This window comes from Prinia subflava, chromosome 2 (genome assembly GCF_021018805.1).
Source record: "Prinia subflava isolate CZ2003 ecotype Zambia chromosome 2, Cam_Psub_1.2, whole genome shotgun sequence".
In the NCBI taxonomy this organism is placed as follows: domain Eukaryota; kingdom Metazoa; phylum Chordata; class Aves; order Passeriformes; family Cisticolidae; genus Prinia; species Prinia subflava.
The window spans coordinates 101,858,813-101,882,584 of NC_086248.1; the positions used below are offsets into that span (position 1 = coordinate 101,858,813).

Below are 23,772 nucleotides of genomic sequence, written 5' to 3' on the forward strand. Positions count from 1 at the left end.
GGAGAAGAGCTGAACAGAGAGAAATTAAGGAATACTCTTGTTATAAATGAAAAGGTCCCAAAACATGCAAGGTGAAATTTAGCAGCAAATTTTAATTGAGATCAATATAATTAAATAAAAGGATACATTCAAATAAAAATGTATCGCATTCTTTATGAAAGTAATTTAACAGTGAATGGACCCACTATCAATAAAGCATGAGCAAAAGGCAGGCTGGCTGGGCCAGGGTACATGTGCAGGATTCAGGACCCTACCCCATGTACGAATCAAAGCCTATTTCATCTATACTTTTATACGGTAGCCAACACCCCATCTCCTCCCATCTTCAATTGTTTCCTCCCGGTTTCGATTCTTGAAATCTGCGTCACCTTATTCATTGCGCATGCTCCAGTTGTTATTTGAGGGTCTTCTGACTCCTTTTGGTGGTGGCTGGGATGAAGGCTACTTCTCTTCCTTGTATGTCCTTTGTTTGACCTTGCAAGTTATACATATGTGCCAAGCTAGTGTTATACAACTAAATAGTTAAATTCTATTAGATATAGCCAAAAAGTAACATCAGTCCTTATATTAGTTTTCCTGGACTCTTTTCAACCCCTTTTTAGCATCTTCAAGGACACTACTCCCTTACTAACTGTTCTTGGTCTAATGTCCTGTTTTCTCATGGTATTTTGCCAAGGAAAAAAGGAGGGGGGGCCTCTTCTAACACTACGCCTTTATCTGAAGTTAGTTTTACTAATTCTGCTAATATTGATTAAATATAAAGTTACACTACTAACCTGTTGATATTAAGTGATATTGAAGATATATATTGTTACAATTTAGCACGAACCACGCTCATTCATTACACTCTCAAAGCATGGGAAAGGCAGGTAGTATTTACATTCTTCTCTACACACACTTCAGGATGACTAAAACACCCTCAGTCAAGTGAGACGGGTTTAATTTCAGGAAAAGCTTTCTAGACATAAAGAGAGTGAAATGCAATATCACTTCACCTGGGCAGAGATGGGCAAAAGGTTTGGATGAACAGCCAGGAATGGCTTTGCAGCTTTTATAGACAGAGATAAAGATCTCTAGTAGCTTTTTACTTTTCCTTATGCCTGTTTGCTATGCACCAGAACTGATTTATTAACATGCCTCTTCCCTGTGACTAATTTCAGTGGGGGGAAAAAAAGGCCTAGTCATTTTTAATTTCACACAGCAGCAATCAATCTCCTTCTTAAATTAGTTTACTGGTTACTTTGATATGTGGTGCATTTGCAGTCTTTTCCCAATGATCTTATTTACAGATCTTTGGGTTGGTGAGTACCCTCCTGTCTGTGACTTGTGGCCAACTTTATTAGAAAATATAATGCCAACATTCTTTCAAGGTACAGAGGCAGGTGAGTAGGCCTGCCTTTGTGACTTGAAAAGTAGCTTATTTCTTCAAAGAGCAGAAAAGTGTTGGCAGCAAATACTGGGAGCCTCTTTTCTCCCACCATTAATTTCTCCTTCAACAGGAAAACAAACAAACAAACCCCCCAAAACCCCACTCATTTTTCAATCTAAGAGGTCTTTCCAGACTTCAAAAATCTTCCTTAGGATCAAATGCCAGTTCTGACATTTCTGGGTTTTTTATGAAGAAATGGGAAAGAGGTGGGACTGATGATTAGAAATCACTTTGCTCTGGAAAGCCTGCATTATGAGATAAGAAGTTTCCATTTCCCATAAATGGGTGCATTTAAAGCTCTAGGATTTAATTTTCTACTTAAGGTCTATACTTTGTTTCTGAGTAATGGGACAGATCAAGACTCCAGGCTGGTTCCTTCTGAATTCTTCTTGATATCCATGAAACATTGTATGTTTCCTTTGCTTTTAGGTATAGTATCCAGTTTGTATGATTTCTCATTTCTTCACACAAATTTTGTGTCCTTCAACTGATAAAGTCACATGATATCTCTGTGACAACGATTTGTATTGTGTTTGTGTTCTCTTGTTCTGATGTCATGTTTATAATATTTTGGTGAGTTTTCTAGATGGTGACCCTACTGCTTTTTAGGATTGCAGAGACCAAGTCTGTGTATTTTTAGACTGATATTTAGTTACTTTGTGCTTTATTAATCCCCCTGCAATCTGAAAATAATCAGTAGTCTCCTCCTACTGAAAGGAAGAAGCCTTTCAGAGATTTCTTAAAGCTTAGTAAATCTAAACTGAATATCTAAGAATTGTTACAAATTCCTTCTAAGAGGCTGGGTTGATACATTTCCAGCCATCAAAAAGGGTTTGACAGCTGGTCCAAAAGCAGAATGTTTCCTCTTTTTTCACCTCCTTGCAGAAGAAAAGAACTTAAACCCAACAAACAACACTTCAATGGGAATACACTATTCAAAGAAAAACAAAAGGAAACCCAAGTTTGCAGCTAAAAGACTTCATGTCTACATAAAGAATTGCTACAAATTCTTTTTATTTGTGTTCTTTAGTTGTGGTAGGAGTCCTGGAAAGAACATCCTGGAGCTTCCTGGCCATGGAGCATCCTGGTGGAGCTGCCTTTGAGCCACAGTACAACTGAGAATTGGAACCAAAATATTTCCCTTTTCTCAGAACCGTTTTACACAGCCCCAAGAAAATTTTCACAGGAGCTGTCTCATTCTGTCTAATGTTGTAATACAGGCTAACAACCATAAAACACATGGAGAAAAAATTCCCAGCCAGGCCCTGCTGGTTGCTTCTGTAAATCTCAGGTTCTGTCTTGCAAGTTTAATGGTGAAGAAAGGGCTGTGAAAAATTCCCCCTGGGATGCTGGGACTTTATATCTATGTCAGCTGATTTCCTCCATTGAAACTTATCCACTTAAAACAGAAGCACTTTTAGTCCGTGCTCTGCCAGCAGTCATAGCTATTTTAATCACCCTCTTTTGCCAATTCTGGATCCTGCATATCATTTTGGCATCCTCTTCAACCAGATCATGCAAGCAAACAGCTGCTTTCAGAGCACCCCTATCTGGAAGTTTGCTCCAAATTACAGAAGACAGATCTGTTTATTAATATTTAAGATCTGTCAGTGACTATGTCAGTTAGCCTGATGTTTCTGCTGGGATCTTCACTGCACAAAGGAATGAACAAAGTAACAAAATAAACAAAAGGGATATGAGATCTCTAAATTGTTCTCTTTCCATGATAACCTTCTTTGAAGACTAGAAGGCTGTTTAGAGAAAATAGCTTAGTGTACTTTCCCAGCATTTTTACACTTCCTAGGATATGTTTCCTACTGATGAAAACCTACTGTCCCTTCAAGTGTCCATTCTTTGATGTTATGCAAGCTTATTTTTCCAGCCTCAGACTTGCTGAGGAACAGCAGTACTGTTAATGGAGCAAGCAGTGATCTTCAGCTTTTTTGGATCACAAAGAGGGGTCTCTCCTTCAAGCCTGGCAGCATTAGAGATGAGATTTCCAAGGATTCATAGCAAGACATCTGTCATGAGAATACTCTAGTCAATCCTTACTTCAGTATCAACAAGGTAACATGAACACTGGATTTTGTTTCATAAAACAGAACCACAGAAACAAACTTGTCTTGAGGTGTTCTGTCCTTGGACCACCTCAGGTCTGTTCCACAGAGGTCTCTAACATCTTCTACAAATGCAAAGTATGCCTTCCCATCCCCTTCCTCAAACTTCTTGCTCTTTTTTTGGTTATTCCACAAGGATATCTCACTTCTGCTGTCTCTCAGAAGGGTCCGTAATGTGGAATTCTATGGGTTTTTTGAGCCACACTTATCCAGACATCTTAAAAGAGTGGGTGTGTATTTGTTCTGCCTCTCCCTTTGTCTGCTGTGAAAAGATGTCCTCACCTCTGTGTTCATGGAAAGAACTTGAAAAACTCTCTCTATGCCTCCACAAATTGACATGGACAAACCCCAGTGCAGGTTAGGCTGATGCTTTACCACATCTGTATCCTCTCCCAGCTGTAGTTGTGCCTTGCCACCAAGTTTCCTTGATCTGAAGAGCTTCATTTCCACCCATTTACAGTGGAATACCAACCACAGGAAGAGCAGGTCACCCAGGCTTGAGTCTGGGGCTGGGGGGATCCAAAGCTGTCCTTGGCCCCACTGTGTGACATGAGATCTTGCTTTGTCCTTGAGCTTGCACTCTGAGATCATGGATGCAAAGGGCTGATCATATTCTTTGAAGCAAGACCCCTGACATGGCATGGAAGTGTTCTTGCAGATGTGGAGTGGAATATGGGGAGGAGAGCTGGTACAGGCACTGAGAGGTGCCTCGGATCTGGCTGCTGTTGCTACCTGTGTGTCTTTCTAGCAGAAAAGTGTCATTATTACCCTGGAAGCGTATCATTCTCTGTATGGGTGGGTGTAAAAAAGCTATTGCAGAAAGTTTCAAAAGAAGCTCAGCAGTGAGATGAACTGTAGCTCAGGCCCATTTGCAAAACATGAATGCCACCTCCATTCTGCACAGGGATCAGCTGACATTGGCAGGAACAGTGCCACTTCAACTGCTCCTACACTTTTTCAGTTCTTCATAAAAATTATTTGGTTCAAAACATAGGTCAGTTAATCAGGATTAAGGTAAGGGCAGGATAACACACCTACCACTGGCCCCTGGTGCTGCAGAGAAAGGCTCAGTGTTGGCATTCTTATGGGTTTGGGAAGGTTGATGCAGTGTTGCCATGAGTTTTTCCTGGTTTGCTGAGCGTTCATATTAAAGGAGAAATGTGCAGTTTCTCACGCTGGTGAATTGTAAACACAGGACCATGTTTTGTAAATATTGGCAATGTTATGAATTCCTTCTCCAAGAGAAGGGGAGGTTGAATGACAGCCTCCTGGACCAATGTGGCAGAAGAGGTGGAGATACCCTTCTCCAATCCATGGTCACCTTGCCACAGGTATATAATGGAAAAATAAACTAAGGAGCAGGCCTTCTGCCCTGCTGCTCTGTTGCACCCAGATCTGTGTCCCCAGTGTTTTCTGGCTAGGCCTCCACGGTGATAACTCCCAAAACATAGTCCTGTGTTTACAATTCACCAGCGTGAGAAACTGCACATTTCTCCTTTAATATGAACGCTCAGCAAACCAAGAAAAACTCATAGCAACAATGCAGAATGGAGCAAAAGTCAGATCTGACCAAGTTCTCAATGCTTTTCTGAATCAAAGCACTCATGCCAGCCCATTCTGTGTTGTGAAGACCTTCATATTTTGTTGAATTTGCCAAGAGGAGGTTTTTGAATAAAACATACAAATGAGAATAAATTTCAAATTCCAGAGAAGTTAAAGGCCACTAAAGATTGCTGCTTGGGCTCTCCAGCTATTTATTCTTGACTCTTCTTTGCAGCAGGGTCTCTTATCTTTCTCTTTCTTATCCCCTTTCCCCTCCCCAGTGCTCTTCAGCATGTTGCCTAATACTGAGCTGGAGAAGGAAGTTTCAGTCTGCAGTCCTGCCCAAGAGGGGATATGGCACAGAGATGAGATGAAGCACCACATCCCTCCCACTCTGGAGTCCCACACAGAAATTTAGTGCACATCACTGCCAATCTGTCCTGCTGCCCAGACTGCCAAAATCACCAGCAGTTGTGGCTGTTCCACACCACTTCCCAGAGATGTCAGGAGGCCTCCTGGCTTCAAAACTTCTTTCCTGGAGCTCCTCTCCTTCCCCATCATCCCAGATGCCTCTGGACATTTGAAGGCCCTCTTTCTGGCTGGTGCTTGCCTGTGGGAGGTATTAGATGACATTCCCTGAAAGGGTATCATCAAGTGGATACTTTTCTTCAGCCCCCAGCATACAGACATCACAGAGCATGTCTTAAATATGTCTCAGTAGCAGGTTTGAAATGACTGAGACATTTGCTGTGGGAGTCATGGATGGAGTCCTGCAGTACCACTGCCATCAGGAGTGGCAGAGATGTGCCCTGGGAGAGTGATCTCCTATCTCTGCACATTTTTCTTATGATGTTGCTGTTGGCAACAAGAAACCAAGAAGTCATTCTGAATGAGCAGGAATAACTACTTTTGCAACAAGGAAATATCTGCTCCAGTAGCAGACAACTTTTTTTGTATAGGGAGATAGAAATGTAATTACAAGTGCAATATATCTTTCCCTTAGAGTGTTTTTGGGGTTGGCATCCTTGCCACTGTGAGAACCTCCTCTCTGAACCAAAAGGCAACAGAGGGCCTCAGAGGGCCACACTTTAATAGTATTTGTACCCTGTTCAAAAAGCTTTGAGGCCTTCTGCTATGTTCCAGTGGAAGAGAGAAGTGTGGACAGTTAACTTCATTTCACAGGATGCTCTTGATAACATCTGTGTCTCTTTTACTGCCACCAGCATTTGTCTAGGAAAAGGAGTCCTATTTTTCTAGGAGCTCTACAAATCAAAGTCCTTGGAAATATTAAGAAAAACGCTTCAGCCCATCCCTGAGGACTTACAGACTAAAAAAAATGAGCCATAGAGAGGGAAAAGAAGGCGACAATTGGAAAGTGCTGGTCACCAAGGCAGACAGTTGTTTTAGACCTCTGGCAGAGTAGCTGCCATCAAGTCATTAAGCACTGAGCAAATAATTAAAACTGTTGTTCATTAATATTTCAGTGGAATATTTTTGGAGAGGATGTATTTTCAGTCATGAAACATGTATTAGCCCAGTTAGGCAGAGACATGACAGGGAAAGGCAGCGGGAAGGGGAAGGAGAAGCGAACAAGCCAGCTCTGAAATAATTAATCATCAAATCCTTTTCCACTTGCATGACTTCCTGCTGAAATCCTCTGATGGACGAATGCAACAGTTACATCAGTCCAGGATAGCTTTTAGGCCTCACTGAGTAACTCTCCTTTTGCAGATCCATGTCTGCACTGTGGAAGATACTTAAGCAGCCACACTGTTTATACCTTTGCATCCAGACTCTCACCTTGCTCCATTTGCTGCCACCTTGTCTTGATTTGAAGGACAGGTATCTGCTAGGGATGGGCAGGACCCCTCTAGAGATGGAGAATTCAAATCCCCTCCCTCCAAATTATTATAATTTAGAAAATTGAAGGGGCTTTCAGGCAGAGGTATGGGGATAAGAATAACAGTTTTTTACTGGTATGTATGACAGGGCAAACAAACAACAACAACTACAGCATTAATAATAAACAGAACCAGGAACCTCGAGGAGCTTTGCTTCACAAAGCCTGGGGCAGTTAGAGCTTGGTGCCCCTGTGGGTCTCTGAGAGCACCAAGCTGCAACGGTGGAAAATCCCAGGCTGGTGGATGAGACCAGAAGCTCTGCGATGGTAGCCAGAAGGCAGGGATGTCCCGGCAGGGCAGGGGCAGTGCGGGGCCACAGAGTAGCAGAAAGCCTCAAAGCAGTGCTGAAGAAAGCAGCGGCGGTGGGGCAGGGCCAGCCCATCAGGGCAGGGGGAGGCGAGCTCAGAGTTCCTGGGCACCCGAGCAGGTGATGGTAGATTTCCCAGGACAGAGTGACGACAGTGAACTCCTCCCACAGCAAACAGCAGCCCGACCGTCCTCTCTGATGCTGAGAACAAGTGAGCGAAACTGCCTCAAAACTCTCGTTACCTCCCTAGTCTGAGAGAAAACTCCCAGAGACCCAAAAACAAAAGGCATATCCTGGTGCTACCTGCTCCTTTGGCCACTTATTTGTTTTGGTCAAGCACTCACAAGTACCCAGTAGTTAGTCTCCTAACAACTTATTGGAAAAAATTCCATAAGTAAAAAAGAAACAAATCTAACCCCCAACACACCTGTGGATGGGGCCCATGATATTCCATAGTCTTTTATGTAAAACTGCAACTGAGTGAATCAGATGGGTCTGCTTATCTCCACAAGAGGTAAGAGTTGCTCTGAACAACTTCTGAGAATTTGGTCCCCAGAGGCAGAGCAGCTCTTCCTTCACTACGCTGCTCTTAGGAACCCACACAAGAGGTGGATTTTAAAAACAGCTTGGCACTGACTGTCCCTTCCATCTCTTCCCAGGTGGCTGAGGTCTTGGGAAAGCCCTGGCACAAGCAAATTCAAGATATGTATCATGTGAGCTGTCAGATCTCAAGGCACACTGATTCCTAGCCTTCCCCAGGCTGAGGTGAAGCCCGTGACTTGTGTACTTTCAGTGTCACAACTGACAGATTGACTGTGGCAGTTTGGCATATGATCACTGTCAGGAAAAGTAACACCCCGTATTTAACAAGGAAGGAGAGTCTTCAGCTGGGTTTTGCAGGAAAAGCAAAAGCAAAGTTGAAGCACTCCTCTTCCTGCCTGTATGTGATGGAGTGATCTTGGGCACAAGACCGCCCAAATAAAGAGACTTACTTACGTGAGGAAGGGTATTTCCTTCCTAGCTGCTACCATCCTGCCAGATGCCCAGGGTAGTATACCCTGCTCCCCATACCTTAAAAGAAAAGGACTGGATAACAAGAAGCAAAATCCTTTCAATATGAAGGCCTGTCCTGATTCCCAAGGTTTGCATTTGACAGGATGAGTCCTCTGTTCAGCCAGGGTTTCCTGACAAGGCTTTTATCCCTCTTCACACAGCACACCATACGGATCAGCTGCTCCCGCAGGGAATGTGTCTGTGCATTCCTGCCTCTCCCCAGCCATCCCCTCAGTGCAGGATGTGCAGGCAGGGACACAGACAAACAATCCTGCACACAGGGAGCTGTAGCAGCTGCTCCTCAGGCTTGACCCACCTGCTGCTAGACAAGCCAACAGGCTGGAGAGCAGAGCTCTTGATTCCTGTTACTCATTTCTTTTGGCATAAACATCCAGGCCAATTAAATCACAGATGAAGAAACACTCCCTATATGTATGCAAAAGAATAAGAGGGAAAGAGAAAAGAAGCAGACTTCATGGTTTTCTTTGTATACACTGAAATAATTTTATAATAAAAAACTTGAGCAGGTTGTTGACAACTATTGAGAGGCACGAAGAAAGATCCTTGTTAGCAATCTCTGCTCTCCCTGTTGGGCAAGGAGGACTTATGTTTGTGTGCTAATGGGTTTCCACCAAGGAAAAACCCTGCTTCTGTGGAGCAGTTTGTTAAAGGGAGAAGAGACCCCCGGGATGGCCTCTTTCTTTCACCAGCTATGATCAAAGCAGCAAATATTCTGATTTGGGGCCCTGGGAAACAAAAATGAAGTGGTTCCAGAGTGCCAGCGTAGGAAGTGCTGCCACACTACTTCATCCTACTCCTTTCTGTTAGTACAGCAATAGGAGATTCAGGAAGCATGGAGAAAACAATACCATGAGGGGGCTACAGCAGACATTGCTGAGATGCTAGATGAAAAGAGCATCAGAGTTAGAGAATCCTTGGAGATCCATGCCTCAAAGCAGTTTACTTTCTTCCTGAGGTCAAGAATAGAAGCGGACTAAGGCATGATGAAGGCCCATTAGCAGGATGTTCTTGAAATCATGGAACTTAAACCAGCAGCTCTGTGCTACAAGAACTGCAGGGGTTCCCTCATTTACTTTTTTTCTTATTTCCCTGCAGCTGTGGGGTCTTTCTGGTCTCCCTGTGATGTGAGCAGCAGAAAAACTGTTGGGAGAAGCTGTTCTTTGTATTCAGGCAGGTGACTCACACTTCAACAGCATCTTTTCTGGAGAACTGCTCTGATTTATCACCAGCTTTCTGCCCTGCTCACTGTGCAGTGGAAGGATGGGCAAAGCTGGCTCTTGGTGCTGCTGGGCTCCTTGCAGCTGCACACCTGACTGTCCTCTGCACACCTCCAACTCAGCTCTTCTGTGGGGGAAGAGATAAATCTCCTTTAATGACACCCACACTCGTGCAAACCCTGCCCATTGAAACCCAGCAGTGCCCACCTATAAGTGCTGCAGAGGTAGGAAGGAGGGCTTTTGTTTACAAGAGATTAGAAGCTGGTATCTGCTGGCACCTTGTCTTGGTTTGAAAGACAAAATCTGTCTTGGTTTGAAAGACAGGTATCTGCTAGGGATGGGCAGGACCCCCCTAGAGATGGAGAATTCAAATCCCCTCCCTCCAAATTATTATAATTTAGAAAATTGAAGGGGCTTTCAGGCAGAGGTATGGGAATAAGAATAGCAGTTTTTTACTAGTATGTATAACAAGGCAAACAAACAACAACTACAGCATTAATAATAAACAGAACCAGGGACCTCGAGGGGCTTTGCTTCACAAAGCCCGGAGGGTCTGATCTCAGTGGCCTGACAGGACTTTGAGAGCACCAAGCTGGAACGGTGGAAAATCCCAGGCTGGTGGATGAGACCAGAAGCTCCGCGATGGTAGCCAGAAGGCAGGGATGTCCCGGCAGGGCAGGACAGTGTGGGGCTACAGAGTAGCAGAAAGCCTCAAAGCAGTGCTGAAGAAGCAGCAGTGGTGAGACAGGGCCGGCCCAATCAGGGCAGGGGGAGGCGAGCTCAGAGTTCCTGAGCACCCAAGAAGATGATGGTAGATTTCCCAGGACCAGACATGCTGGTGACAGTGAACTCCTCCCACAGCAAGCAACAGCTGACCGTCCTCTCTCCGATGATGAGAGCAAGAGCAAGAGTACCTGCCCCCACCCCTGTCCTTTACCTGCCCCCAAACTTCAAGGTATCTTTTCACCTCTGAGAGAAAACTCCCATAGACCAAAAAATGGTGTAGTCCAGTGCTACCTGCTCCTTTGGCCACTCCTTTGTTTTCTTCAAGCACCCATAAGTACTCAGTAGTTAGTTTTCTGGAAAATTATGGGAAAAATTCTGACAGAAAAAACCAGATCTAACCCCCAACATATGACAATTCTGGGATGCGTTTCTGCTGAAGAACATGGAGTTCTTGTCTTGCAGATGCTGAGTCATAGAAAAGGCAGAGCAGTAATTTCAGGGTGCTGACAGCTTAACACAAGTTTAGACCTTCAATTTCCATGCCAACAGTGGTGATGCATAGCAATTAATTGCTCCAGGTCAGCTGGTGAACTTTTCCCAGTGTGAAAAATGGGATCTTGTTGAGTCTTCCTGTTGAGGTCCTCCTGGAGTTGAATCCCGAGATTCCAGAACACATACTCCAGTTTCTTCAGCCCGTACCAGTGCCCACTACTGGCACTACTGGTAGATACTAATGGGTGTCTGGGTATGGTGCCTGTCTTACAGAACATTCTTTCTTTCTTTCTTTCTTTCTCCTAATTCTTTCTTTCCTCATTCAAGGATGGTTTCAGAGACTAGGTGAGAAGGATGCCAGATATTTTCTTTGTACTGCAGTGATCACACTAAATAATGCAATTACCAGATCTCCCCCACAGAATGAGCATCCTGGACAGGAATAATTTTCTTAATGTCTCCCTTCTCAGCTCTGTGTTTTCCAAAGTACATCCTCAGTTCTGGAGTCAGCAGCAGAGACAAAATATCCCCTAGGTCCAGAAAATCTCTTCTCAGGAGTTTATTCTCTTAAACCTTCCAGCCTGAACAAGAGGAGTTGATTCCTCTGCAGGATCACATTTATGCAGAAGAAACATGTGTTGACTATTGAAAAGCTATTAAAAATTGAATGCTTATTCACTCAGATAGGAATTTATGCACCAAATTTTTGTTGATTCCTTAAGACTTTGTGTGTATATATATATATATATATAGTGTTATAAATGCCAATCCACTTTGCCAATTAAATATAATTTGGTTTATTAAAAAATAAGATTATAGAATTTTGGTAAAACCAACAAGTGGAGTTATTGGTGAAGATTTCCGGGATCGTCAGAGGGTGAATGGAAAGCAGCCTCTATTGCACTGCAATCCCTCAGAGTTCACAAATTGGTCCCTTCTGGAGTCTGGGTTTTATACAGTTTATTTCGCCCCTGGCATAGGATTTCCCCACAGTTCTTTGTTTTCTTGGGGTGGTTATTCTAATGTATCGCTGTCATTGGTCTACTGAATGGGCTTTCCTCTGGGAGGGAGAAGTGTCAATTTCTTTCCTCTGGTGTGTGAATAGATGATGAAATTCTGAATGAACAGGCATTCCACTCCTATGATAAGTGTGATGGCTGGGCATTCACGGGGCTCTGCTGTTATGGGAGGAGGACTGATTTCTTTACTTGATGTGTCCTCTATTCTGATGCCAATGGCAAAGCCTCTGATTGCATTGTCCTCCTCTGAATGGCAGTTTCTGGGTGTTGCCTGTCTTGGGATTAGTCAGTTCTGTGCCTGACTTTAACCAGTGTCACATTTCATAGAACATATTTACAGTTTGCATGCACCAAAGCACGAATGAACACACTATATTTACTACGTATATGTTATAAATGCCAATACAGTAGTCCAATTAGAAATATATAAAATATATATATAAGAATATAATTTTTGATTTATTAAAAAGGATCGAATTACAGAATTTCGGCAAAACCTCCTCAGCGGAGTTACATTGACGATTGACCCAGGGAATCGTCAAGGGTGAACTGGGACGCAGTATGTGGCACACTGCCGTCCCCCCTGAGTTCACAAATTGGCCTTGTTCGGGGCTTAGATTTTATACACTTTATTCCGCCTCTGGCACAAATTTCCCCATAGTCCTTTTGTTTTTAGGCTGGTTATTCGAATTCGTAGTCATCTCCAGCTGAGCTGAAAAGAGTTTCCTCCTCTGCTGCAAGGTGTCCATTTCTGGTCTCCCGTGAGTGAATGGACACCAAAGTTTATGAATGGAAAGAGTTCTTCTCCAGAGATTTGGACGATGATGGTGTTCTGATGATGGTGCTCCGATGGCTGGTGACGGTGCTCTGATGGCTCTGCCACCCATGGGGGAAGGACTGATAGATTATCGTAATGTGTCCTCCTTTCTGATGCCAAAGAGAAGGTCAGGTTTTCCTGTAAATCCTTTGTCTCCTTTCTAAATGGAAATTCCAGGGTGGTGCCTGCCTCTGTCTCAGTGAATTCCAAGGCAGACTAAGACTATATTCTCATATAACATATATACAGTGGTTTTTCATAATTTCTAACATGTCATAACCCATAAGAACACGAATTAACATCCCATATTTTTCACAATATAGTATTTCAGAAAAGAGTTTCTTTGAGAAATTTATTGTATCAGGTGTCTGAAAGTATTTTGGAAATATTTTATCATCCCATATCAATACATTTTCAAGCAGTATGCTTTTTTTCAATTGGAAAAAAACTTCTCATCTGCAAGGTTTAGTTAATGTGCATATATATAAAAACACACAGAAAAGCTCAGAAGCAGCACGAAATACTTAAAAATTATGTATAGAAATTGCTAGAATTAATTCCCATAACTAAAAAGAAGTCTGATGGCATACATTTGTATTCAGCATATTTTTTAACAATGTTTTCTGCTCTTGGTCAGAAAGAAATGAAAATTTTCATCTCAGTCTCTTGCCTTTATCTCTGATTAATCTTCAACAGAGTTAGACTTCAAAAAAATTATTAAAAGATCTCCCTCTTCTTCTTTTCTTCTCCTCTAGAACTTTAAATATTTCCTTCTGCATTTTTGTTTTATATGGGAAAGAAGTGTTTATAATTTTAATCAGAAGAGAAAGATAACACATTAAATTTTTGAAATTAAAAAAACCCAACCATTTAAGTGTCTGCAAGAAAGAAATAGTTTTGTTGCAGCTCAGAGAGAATCCCAGAGCTTTGAGACACCTGAAACACTGATTTCCTGACATTCAACTGGGTTTGATGCTGTTGGCTAGCTGGGAGCCAAAGTCAGGAGGCAGGAAAATGCTGACTCTGAGAGCAGGCAAGTGCTGCTACTGTTAGGGAATGGTTGTCGATATGGAGAGAAGGAACTGAAACTCCTGGGGTCCTACTTTTTTTGTGGACTGGGCTCTGTGGTGACAAGCTTGGCACTTCCTACTTGTCCTGGGGGCTTTAGACCACCAGGAGTCTTCTGGAGTTGAATTTAGGGCTTCCTGCTATTTGTCTGTCTCCTATCATCATCTATCTTCAGTGTTTCCTACTATGTAAAATGCATCCTTCTAGCACCAGATCCAGATTAACTAAGTCACTTTCTTCTTGACACACATTAGTAAAGCGCTTTGCATCTTTTCAAAACCAAAGTCTTTCTTTGCAAGGAAGACAAGTCTTGTTCATATCCTGCAAAGTGATGTATTGCAGAGCTGGCTGTTACAAAAAAGCTCAGTGCAAACTGATTTGCATCTTAAAGCAATACAATTAAACCATAAATATTCTGTGTAGACATTTTCTGTGTCCTAGTGACCCTGTGATTTAGTTAGATTTCTCTCTAAATGATGTTAAAATAAAAGTTCGGTGGAATCCACATACCTTGCAGAAGCCTTCAGTTTGCTGAGGACACCACCTTTCCTTGCAGGATTTTTCCAAAGAGAAGTGTGTAAAAGACACAGATTCGTCTTTAGAGGATCTTGCAAGCTCAGAAACAATGTGATTTTGAGCCCCATTTTTTAGCCACTTTGGAAAAAACATTAATTCTTCCATTGTATCCAAAGGCGAATTTGGTCTCAGACCTTTGAAGAAAAATTCCAGCTTTTTCTAGTGTTGTGATCCAGTGGGCAAGAGATGCCCCTGCTCGAGTTAATGCTCAATAATACCACATGCCAAAGCCAATAACCCAGATTTTAATTATTAGTAAATGTGAGGTAGAGAGATATAAAGAAATAGAAAAGATGAGGGGGTGAGAGAGATCAAGAGAAAGGTAATCACCCCCTGTGGATCCAGAAGTATCCTGTTGATTCTTCTTCACCATTCTTGGTGGGGAGGGGGAGAGGGTCCCACAGAGTTGTTTTTCTGGGCATTCCACCTTTTCACAGTCCAGGTTTTGTGTATTCATGGAGCACAAATGCCATTCCCATAATTTAGGGTGATATGTGTATTACACATTGCTTCCTTTCTGATATCATGCCACAGTGGGAAGTTTTATCCTAATCAGATACATCCTCAGGCCTGGAATTAGCACCTCTCTGTGACAAATTTCTTCAGTCTGTGCTTATTTCAAGTTGCCAACGTGGTGACTTATCTTAGGAACTTATCAAGTTCCTTCCGTGGCCTTGGACAGTGTGGGGAGACAGGGAAGTATATTATGTCCTTATACCCAGCCACAGGGAAATTGAAGACAGCCTGCTAATGTTAATTCAGGAGTCTAAGTGGAATGTATCCCTGCTGAAGTTGTCTGCCTGGCAAGAATGCTGCAGGATCATCAGGCTCTTAATTATCTGGTGTTTTCTCCAGTTATAAAGCAAATTGACTAAATATTCTGGCCTAGTGAAGAGATAGTTAAAACACTCACAGCCTGTGCCTCTCCTTTCCCTTAGCATTTTTTCTGATGGATTAAAAGTGCTGGGAACCCAAGAACAACTTTTTCTGAACATTTGTTTGTCAGGCGTTTTTTCTCATATCCCACTCAACACAATCCTTGGAGAGTGGTTATTGTTCCCTGTTAATCACCCCTCTGGTCATGAAGCTCCTTATACCTGCCTGCTAAAGCCAGTTGTATCACTTACGCTGTGCCTCTGTATGCTGTATGCTGAAGAGAGGGAGAAAAGAGGATTAAGTTTTAGAGAAAACAAAAATGTAATGCAAGAAAAAAATAAAGATTTTTTTTTTCTGATTGTTGGGGTTGTTTGCAGACTTTGAGAAAGTAGAGGAATGGAAAGGGGGAAAAGGCTTTCCTGTGAAAGAGACGATGTTCGTCATTCGATCTCTGGTGACTCTTTTGAAAAGCTGAGTTCATACTCGGTAACCAGAAAGGAAGATGAATAAGTTACCTCACATTCACTGTCAGATGCTGCAGAGTCCATGGTGCCTGATAATTTCTTACCCTTATAGTTAACATATCAAATTACACAACATTTCTCAGGAAATAGCTCAGGATAGATCTCCTTCCTAGAAGAATGAAACCACATTGGTGAGGATAAGAGGAATTGCAGACTTTGCAGGCTGGTCTGGCAAATGTTCCTCCCAGGAACAATTCTGTAAAACTGGTGTGGTACTCACCACTTGTGCTAGGAAAAAACAAACTCTCCTAAGGAAACCAGTTTCTGCCAATAACAGTTCAGAAAGTGCTATTCTGAAAGTCCTCAACACATGAAATTTGGAGTAGCTAAACGGTGTGACACAGATTACACACAGGGAAATCATGGGTCTTTGTAATATCAAAAAAAGTACCTGGGAAAGCTACTGTGATCAACAAATGAGTGAATCTAACCTCAAGAGTTCTTAGTCTTATTTCAAAAATCATTAATATGGTAGGGGACTTTATAATTCCCAGAGATTTAGTTTCAGCTCTGGAGGGACACCTGTGGGTGAGGAGATTGATGAACTGATTCTCTGCTCAAATCACTTCCTGTCAGGAGGAGAAACTACCCCAGAGATGCTTTTAAAACTGTGCCTGTTGCCTTTACTTTATTCTTCCCCAAAATGTGGCTCAGGGTGTCCAAGGCAGAAACTCCTATCATTCTTGCCTGTTCCAAGGGTGGGAGGTGAGGATCGAAGTCTGAGATCTTCTCTGCCAGCACTGAACAGCATCCTCCACCCTTTCCCATGCTGTGTGACTCATGCTGGAGGGAAGAGACATTGTTATGAATGTAAAGTACACACCGACATGGACTTCCTCACATCACAAATGAGGGAGAGGATCAGAGACAGAAGGAACCACAGGAAAAAAAAAATGACGGAGCTGGTTCTCTCTTATTTGGTACTATGGACATACTGCAGTAGGATTGGATTAGGACAAAGAGAATCTACTCTCTACCAACCTTACATAACAAGTTAGAGGTAAAAAGAGATGAATGCAGCTTGCCCCAGAATGTCCCTCTAGCAGGGCCTTCAGCGGAGCCCTACAAAGTCATTGCAAGGTTCTAAAAGCCCTGCTTTTCGTTGTGAAATGGAGAGGAGACTTACTCCAGGTACATTTGTGTACAAGCAGATTGTGAATAACACCTTGCAAAACTTTGTAGAACAGCAAGGACTTGAAGTCTCTGGATTTGTATGTGTAAAGTGGGCTTCCCACCTGTCACTTTTTCCAAATTTTCTTCTCTTTCATCACAAAACATCTGCTTGAGGGCTAGAAGTGAAGTGGAAGGGCAAAATCATCTTCTTTACCATAAACATCCAAATTCCTGTATATGCCAGGAAAAGAGAATTGCCTTTGTATCTCAGGCTGAGGTCTCATTCTTTCCAGTGCAATCAAATTAACAGCTGTTGCTGTGGAGCTTGTCTAAAAACATCTCTCTGCATTCTGCTCATTCAGGTCTTTTATGCTTCCTGTTCCCATTATTGTGCTCTTTTTCCACATGTTGAATTTTCACTTGGACATTTATAGTTTTATCTCTACTCAAAGACACCACCAAATGCCACAGGCAACACCAGCCAGGAGCTAAATCATGTCTTTGCCTATGCCGTATTTTCTAATTCCAGCAGAATACTTTGACAGCAAAATGATCCAATGGCTGAAACACAGATTTTTTGAAAGTTGAACACTCAAAAGAGATAGACTCATGCTGGTCTTCATTTACACCCTCATCCCCCCATTCACACTCCTGAACCTTTCATGGATTTCCAGAGATAAATACTGTTCCCAGTATATCTCCTTCTACCAACATAGCATCATTTAATTTGGTGGCAGTAGAAGTATCATTTCTCAGGCCACTTCTTTTCACCTGCCACATCACTGTTCAGGAGCTTGGCAGGAAATTTTAAAGGCTGGAAGTTAACATGATATTGGAGGGAAAACAAGGAGATGCTCACAATGCAGGAAATGCTACTTGAAACACTGGATGAAGAAAGGTCAGATTAAACTACAGAGGGACTTAAACTGTGTGGATCTGTTTGGAAGTACATGCATTTCAGGTGAGACCTGCTCCCCATTGTTACCTCAGTAAGTTCCAGATGGAGAACGTCTGTTTGAGACTCATGTCCATTCCCTGGGCCATCCTTCCAGCAGAAATCACAGAAACTTCTGGAAGAGCTCTTTGCCACCACAGGCTGAACTTTCCATTATACCATGGGCATAACAGAATTTTCAAATGTCTGGCAGAGCAAAGGACAATTTGTCCTTTATTTAGTTTAAATTTCTGCCTATAGAGCTGTTTGTTTGGGCTGCATAGTCCCTTTGATGCCCTCCTCAGGACTAAAAACCATTCTGGCATGTCCCAATCCCTGTGCTGAGTGTCTGTCAGCCCCAAGCTTTCCCCAGCTGACTGGCAGCTCCCTGCTGGAATTGTCAACGTCCAGAGCCATATCCTGACTTCACCCTTTACCCATCCACGTCTTTAGCAAAGACACTGGAGTCTTTTTCTCACTATCAGTGGAAACAAGTGGTATAAGCCTGAAGGTGGAATTACTGTCCCAGATTTGGAGATGAGCAGAAGTACAAGTTTAGGCAAGTTAAAAAGAGGAGATAGAATGTTTGACTAGAAGAAAGATAGAAGATACAAGAGCACAAGCATCATCTGTATGAGCTACTCCTCATTCTGTGCCTTTTTTTTTTTTTTTTCATGTCACTTGAAGAATTAAAACTCAGCATCTGGCCAGTGGATGCATGGAGCCTGTGCATCCCTAGCCTTTGTGACTCTTTGTTCCCATGAAGTGAAAAGAAATCCTTTTACCACTTGACCAAAGGGGTCAGGATAATCTCTTCTCCTCCTGCATGGAGCCAATCCTGCTGTCCAGTCTTGGGGAGATGAGGCAGAATTAATAATTGTGGTCAGTGTGTTTCTTGTTTCCAGATACTGCATACCAGAAGGTATTTTGAGAGTATGATATATGAGTCACTGTGGGATGCAGCAGAATGTTTTAGTCTTGCAGCTTGGAGGTGCATTATTCATCTTTTCTCAGCCTATAAAACATGTAGCCCAGAGACAGCCTGAATATGGTCTGCAGAAGCTCAACTTGAACCTCCAAGGAAGTTCCTTGAAAGTGTTTCTTAAATATTTTTTTCATTCATTTTTTTAGTTAAACAAAAGAAGATCTCCAGATCTCCTTACCCCTTCTTCCTCCACCCCTCCTCACTTTTCTGGCTTGCTTCCAAAGCCTCTAAAGAGAAGATTAATCGGTGGCTGGTATTTGCAAAAATCCCTGTTTTCAATCCTCTAGCACCCAACCTTCTTCACAGCTTGTGCCCCCTGCTCGTATTCAAAGGCCACATTAAATTGTTACATCCATTACCTGGCTGCCAGCCACAGCCTTGAAAGGGAGGGGAAGAAGTGAGTGGACAGAAGTACTATAAAACTCCATTGATAACACAATTTTGATCAGGAAAAAAGCAAACTTTTGCAGCAACTTTCAAGCACAATAGAAAAGGTTGAGACATTTGTCATTGAGATATGTAGCTTTATGAGTCTGTAGTGAATGAAACTCTTGTTTGTAGCGCATCTGGCTCTTCATTCTTGCAACAGTCCTGGCTACACTGTTCTCTGAAACAGATGTTGCTGAAAAAGCTATGGAAAAGCTGGTGTATCTGGATATGAGTTGGCTCTCTGATCTACACAAGACATTTCTTGACATCATGGATTTTGCTAAAGCAAAGACATCTCTCATAGAAAACTCAGCAGGATGTAATTTCTTTGTGTCAGGTATGACACGGGATGGCTGGATTCATCCCAAAACCAAGGGACTTTTTCAAAGTAATCCAAACCACCAAAGAGCTGATACCTCTAAAAAAACCCTAAATTCAAGAAAAACTGTTCATTATTTGCTAGATGCTAAAATATTACTTTTAGCCTCAGCTGCATTTTGTTTGGTATTTTCAGATCCTTTTAACTTAAACCTGCATAAATGCTGTAATTTTCATGTAATGATGCTGAGTAGTAATGTGAGGGTTTTGCTAATTAGGAATAAACATCAAAGAATTTTCTTATTACTCAGCAAATTCCTTCAGACTACTCTTTCACAGATGAAATCTGGTTTCTGTGTGGTTGGTTTCTCCATCTTAGTGTAAATCTTTCTGATTGTAATAAAGGAGAACTATAAGGCTGTCCTTCCCATGTGCCCTTATCAATGCAGTCTGCCATTAAAATCCATATAGGAGGGATTTAATTTTCCTAAAGCATAAAATATTCATTAAGGTAAGAGGGAAAAAATGCACTCAGATTAGGTAATTGGAATGTAAATTATGTAAATGTTGGAATGTAAATTTGGTAAATGTTGGAAACTAAAATTTTCTGTGAAGGTGCAGGTGTGTTCCCCAAGCAAAATCACTCTGTATCATAATGTCTGGAACTGCGTAATTCAGAAACCTCATGGCAGCACATAACTAATACAAGACATCTGGTTTTGTCTGGGTGAACACTTTAACAAGAAACTGGATTTTCACCATAGATTCAATACTTCCACAAAGGTCAGGGCTGTCCTCAAAGCATTCATCAAGGAAGAAAACTCTGTTCTTTTTGAGAAGGATTGTTGCTATGCTGAAGATCTTTTCAGGAAGAAGGCTACTAGTATTTGAAAAACCAGCCTTCTGAATCCTTTCAGGTCTTTTGACTCATTATTTTTGGTAAATCCAACCTCTTCTATTGAAGCAATCAAGATATACTGTCAAGTTTTCAGATTATTTGACATTTTGACTAGTGGTTTCTTTGCCATTTGACTTCCCATCTATTTTTAAGTGAAGAAATGATGGTTTAAAGCTTTACAAAGTTTCATGCAGAGGCCAACCCAAATGTTGCAGATATTTCCCTTACATAAAGTGACATTTCAGATATGCCAGTTTCAAAATGTTCTATAATTTTTAAACTTTCTCTTCATTTTGGGGGGTTGAAGCTAGGTTTATCCAAAAGTTCTGTTATATTCACTGCTGGGTATTTCCCTCAGTCCAACTTCAGTAAACAGGGACCTTTCAGATCAAGACCGGTTCTGTGGTGGGCAGCAGGTGCATGAGGAAAGTCTCTGAGGGAAGCTGAAGGACCAGCTCTATTTAAAGCTTTCTCTGCTTTCCTTACCAACACTTTTAAGAGATGTTAACATGATCCCAAAAGGGCCTGGCATTTTTTTAAGAAAGCATCTTCTTTTGATTCTTTCATGGTTCCAGACAAGAAGATCATGAATCTTTGGTAACCCTGCTGAGAGGCTTTGCAAAGTGAGTAGGATGCTTTCCTCGCCTAAACCAAAGGGCATGAAAGCAGGTGTGTAAACCTGTGTTATTTCTATCTTGCTGTTTTGAAACAGCTCCCTCCAGTGTGCAGCCTCACCTGTATTGTTTGGTATTGTTTCTGCCTGAAATATTCATAAAGCATTATGCTTAAAAAATTAGGTTGATGAATGAGAAGAGACAGTTCTCCTAATAAAGTCATTGACAGAAAGGCAGAACGGTTTTGGTTTGCTTTTTTCTTTTTATGTGTGGAAGCTTGTCATTTGGCTGCAGCAATTTGGTTTGAATAGCAAAAATAAATAAATAAATAAATAAATAAATAAATAAATAAATAAATAAATAAATAAAGTAGTAGATGGCACTGAAGAAGAAAGTGTCCTAGCAAATTGATCATTTGTGCAGACATACAATTAAAACACTGATGACTCCTCACTCATTGTAATGAGGGAACAAAGACTGTCAGAGAACTTAGAGAGCTCATTTTCTTATACAAGACCTGTCTTGTAGGTGACAGATCTCTTACTGCCTGCCAGGTGTCCCTGCTTGATACCACACCATGGTCTACAAAAATGACACCCTCCTTTGAGATGCTGCTGGTTCCATCACCATCTCAATTGTGCAAATGACCTCATTTGACTAAAACATATCTGATTGCCACAGACAAAACAGTCTGTGACAGTTTAACCTATCACATCCCAGGATCCTGTTTCAGCCAAGAAATTAGAGTCACATCTTTATTTCCAGGTAAAACGAATAAACATTGTTGTTATTGTATCTCTTGCAGACAAACAAAGCAGTAGCCAAGGGGGATTTTCACCACGCAAGCTCCAGCTCCCGGCGAGCTCTCTTCCTGGCTGTCCTGTCCATCACAATCGGAACTGGCATCTATGTTGGGGTAGCTGTGGCTCTCATTGCCTACCTGTCAAAAAACAACCATCTATGAGCCTCAGAAAAGAGGAAAGAACCATCCAACATGGCTCCTGCATTGCAGAAGTCCCCAGCACATCAGACTGTGTGGTTTTCCAAAAAGTGGCAAACACTTTCTGGGGGCAGATACAGAATGAGATGGGCTTGTGCATTGTTGTAGGGTGGGAAGCTGGAGGGGCTGGGGGAAGTTCCACAATTTCTGATGCACAAGTCTTGCTTATCTTCATAAATCCCTGTACAAAAAAGGGAAAGAAAGAGTAAAACAGAGACAAAGAATGAAAAAAAAAAAAAAAAGAAAAAAATAAAAGGAAGGAAGACGGGATGTGTGGAGAAGAGTGTTTTGTATTTGCCTTCTTTTCAATATGGTGTTTACAAGCATCTGGCAAACTGAGCTGTTCTCTTAATACCTTCTTGATCACCTGAACTCTGCAGTGAGCATGAGCTTGAACTTAATTTGCTTGTTAAGCACGGCACTGAGATCTGGGGAAGCATGGACAGCAGCAGCAACTGGTTCTCTAAAAGAGCAATATAAAAACAAGAGGAAGAACATGGCTTGTTTTGTCTTTTGAACATAGGACTCCTTTGCCTAAGAGTGAATCAGACACCTCAGCATAGAGTGGTATTGCCTACTCATCTTGTTGGGGGAGGTTTCCATGGAAGAAGAAAAGTAAATTAAAAACATTTTTACTTCCTTTCCTTGTTTTTGGATTAAGATGTGCTGCAAAAGGCCTACTCAGTGAAGAACAGCTGAGGTTACAGCTGCATGACGCGGTTTTGCAGACAGAATGCAATTTCAAAGTAACATAAGACCCACTGTAAAATTAATTCCTCTATCCAGTCACACTGTGATAATGGCACTTGACTGTGGCATTATTGCTCATCTGGGCTGCTCCACCTTGCTGTGGAGACCTGCACAGCAGTCAGTGCAAGAAACCTGGGGAAAACTCAAACTGAAATACTAGTAAGTTTTTAATTTAAAAAATCATGGTAAAGCATGGGAATTAACCAGAGAAAGGAATGCTTCAGACATTTCTGGGGTCCTGCTCATACACAGACCAGTGAATATCACTCAGATCAGAAGCTCCTAGCTCAGCTGTGATGCGGGTCGTGGGATGTGGCATAGCCGTGGAGAGACAAGTCTGTTCCCCAATAAGCAGAGCAGTGGTAAATTGTAGGGAAATTAAGCCTTGTCCTTACTTCACTGACTGATACATTTATTTTCTTCTTTACTTGCTCCCCACACTCAACTGTTTTTTTGTCTTACAGATTTCTTGCACTCAACTATTTTTTGTCTTACCATTTCATCCCACCCCACGTGTATCAGCATAGACATATACATGTAGCTACATATACATACACACAGAAAGGGGAAAAGCAAACAAATCAATGACCGTTTTATTATTTGACTGCCTCATGTTTTACAAACACAGTTTCTTTAAACAAGGATGTAATCAAAAACCTTTTCCTCCAACTCTGTATTGTGTGTCATCTTTGCTCTTGGACAGTCTTTTTCTCTTGTTTTAGGTTTCCATTATTTTGGTTTGAATTTGACTTCTTTTGTTTTAGGGGGAAGAGAGCAAACACATGCAATCCTATTTTTCTGGTAGCTATACAGTTTATTAAAACACATGGTATATAGCTACTGGTGCTTTGTGTGACACTTTTTTGGGGTGGATGTGAGGCATTAGACTGAGTGAAACTTGGCCCAGGATACCCAGTCCAGCTACCTCAAGAGGTGCTTGTATGGACCATCTCATGCTGTCCCTGGACTCAAAAGCCTGTTATAGTAACTGGCAGGTTTTTTGGCATTGAATTCTCAGAACCATAGAATAGTTTCAGTGGGACAGG

General features: G+C 41.9%; 1 protein-coding gene across 2 annotated transcripts in view; it reads left to right on the plus strand.

Annotated features, from left to right (window-relative positions):
* The window catches only part of SYNDIG1 (synapse differentiation inducing 1), a 55,264-nt gene extending 31,765 nt beyond the window's left edge, over positions 1-23,499 (plus strand). For both annotated transcript variants that reach the window (XM_063391252.1, XM_063391253.1), the window contains one exon: positions 21,782-23,499. In XM_063391252.1, the coding sequence (XP_063247322.1) occupies positions 21,782-21,940 (159 nt within the window). In that variant the 3' untranslated portion in view covers positions 21,941-23,499. The remainder of the gene's footprint in view (positions 1-21,781) is intronic.
* Positions 23,500-23,772: the final 273 nt, after the last annotated feature.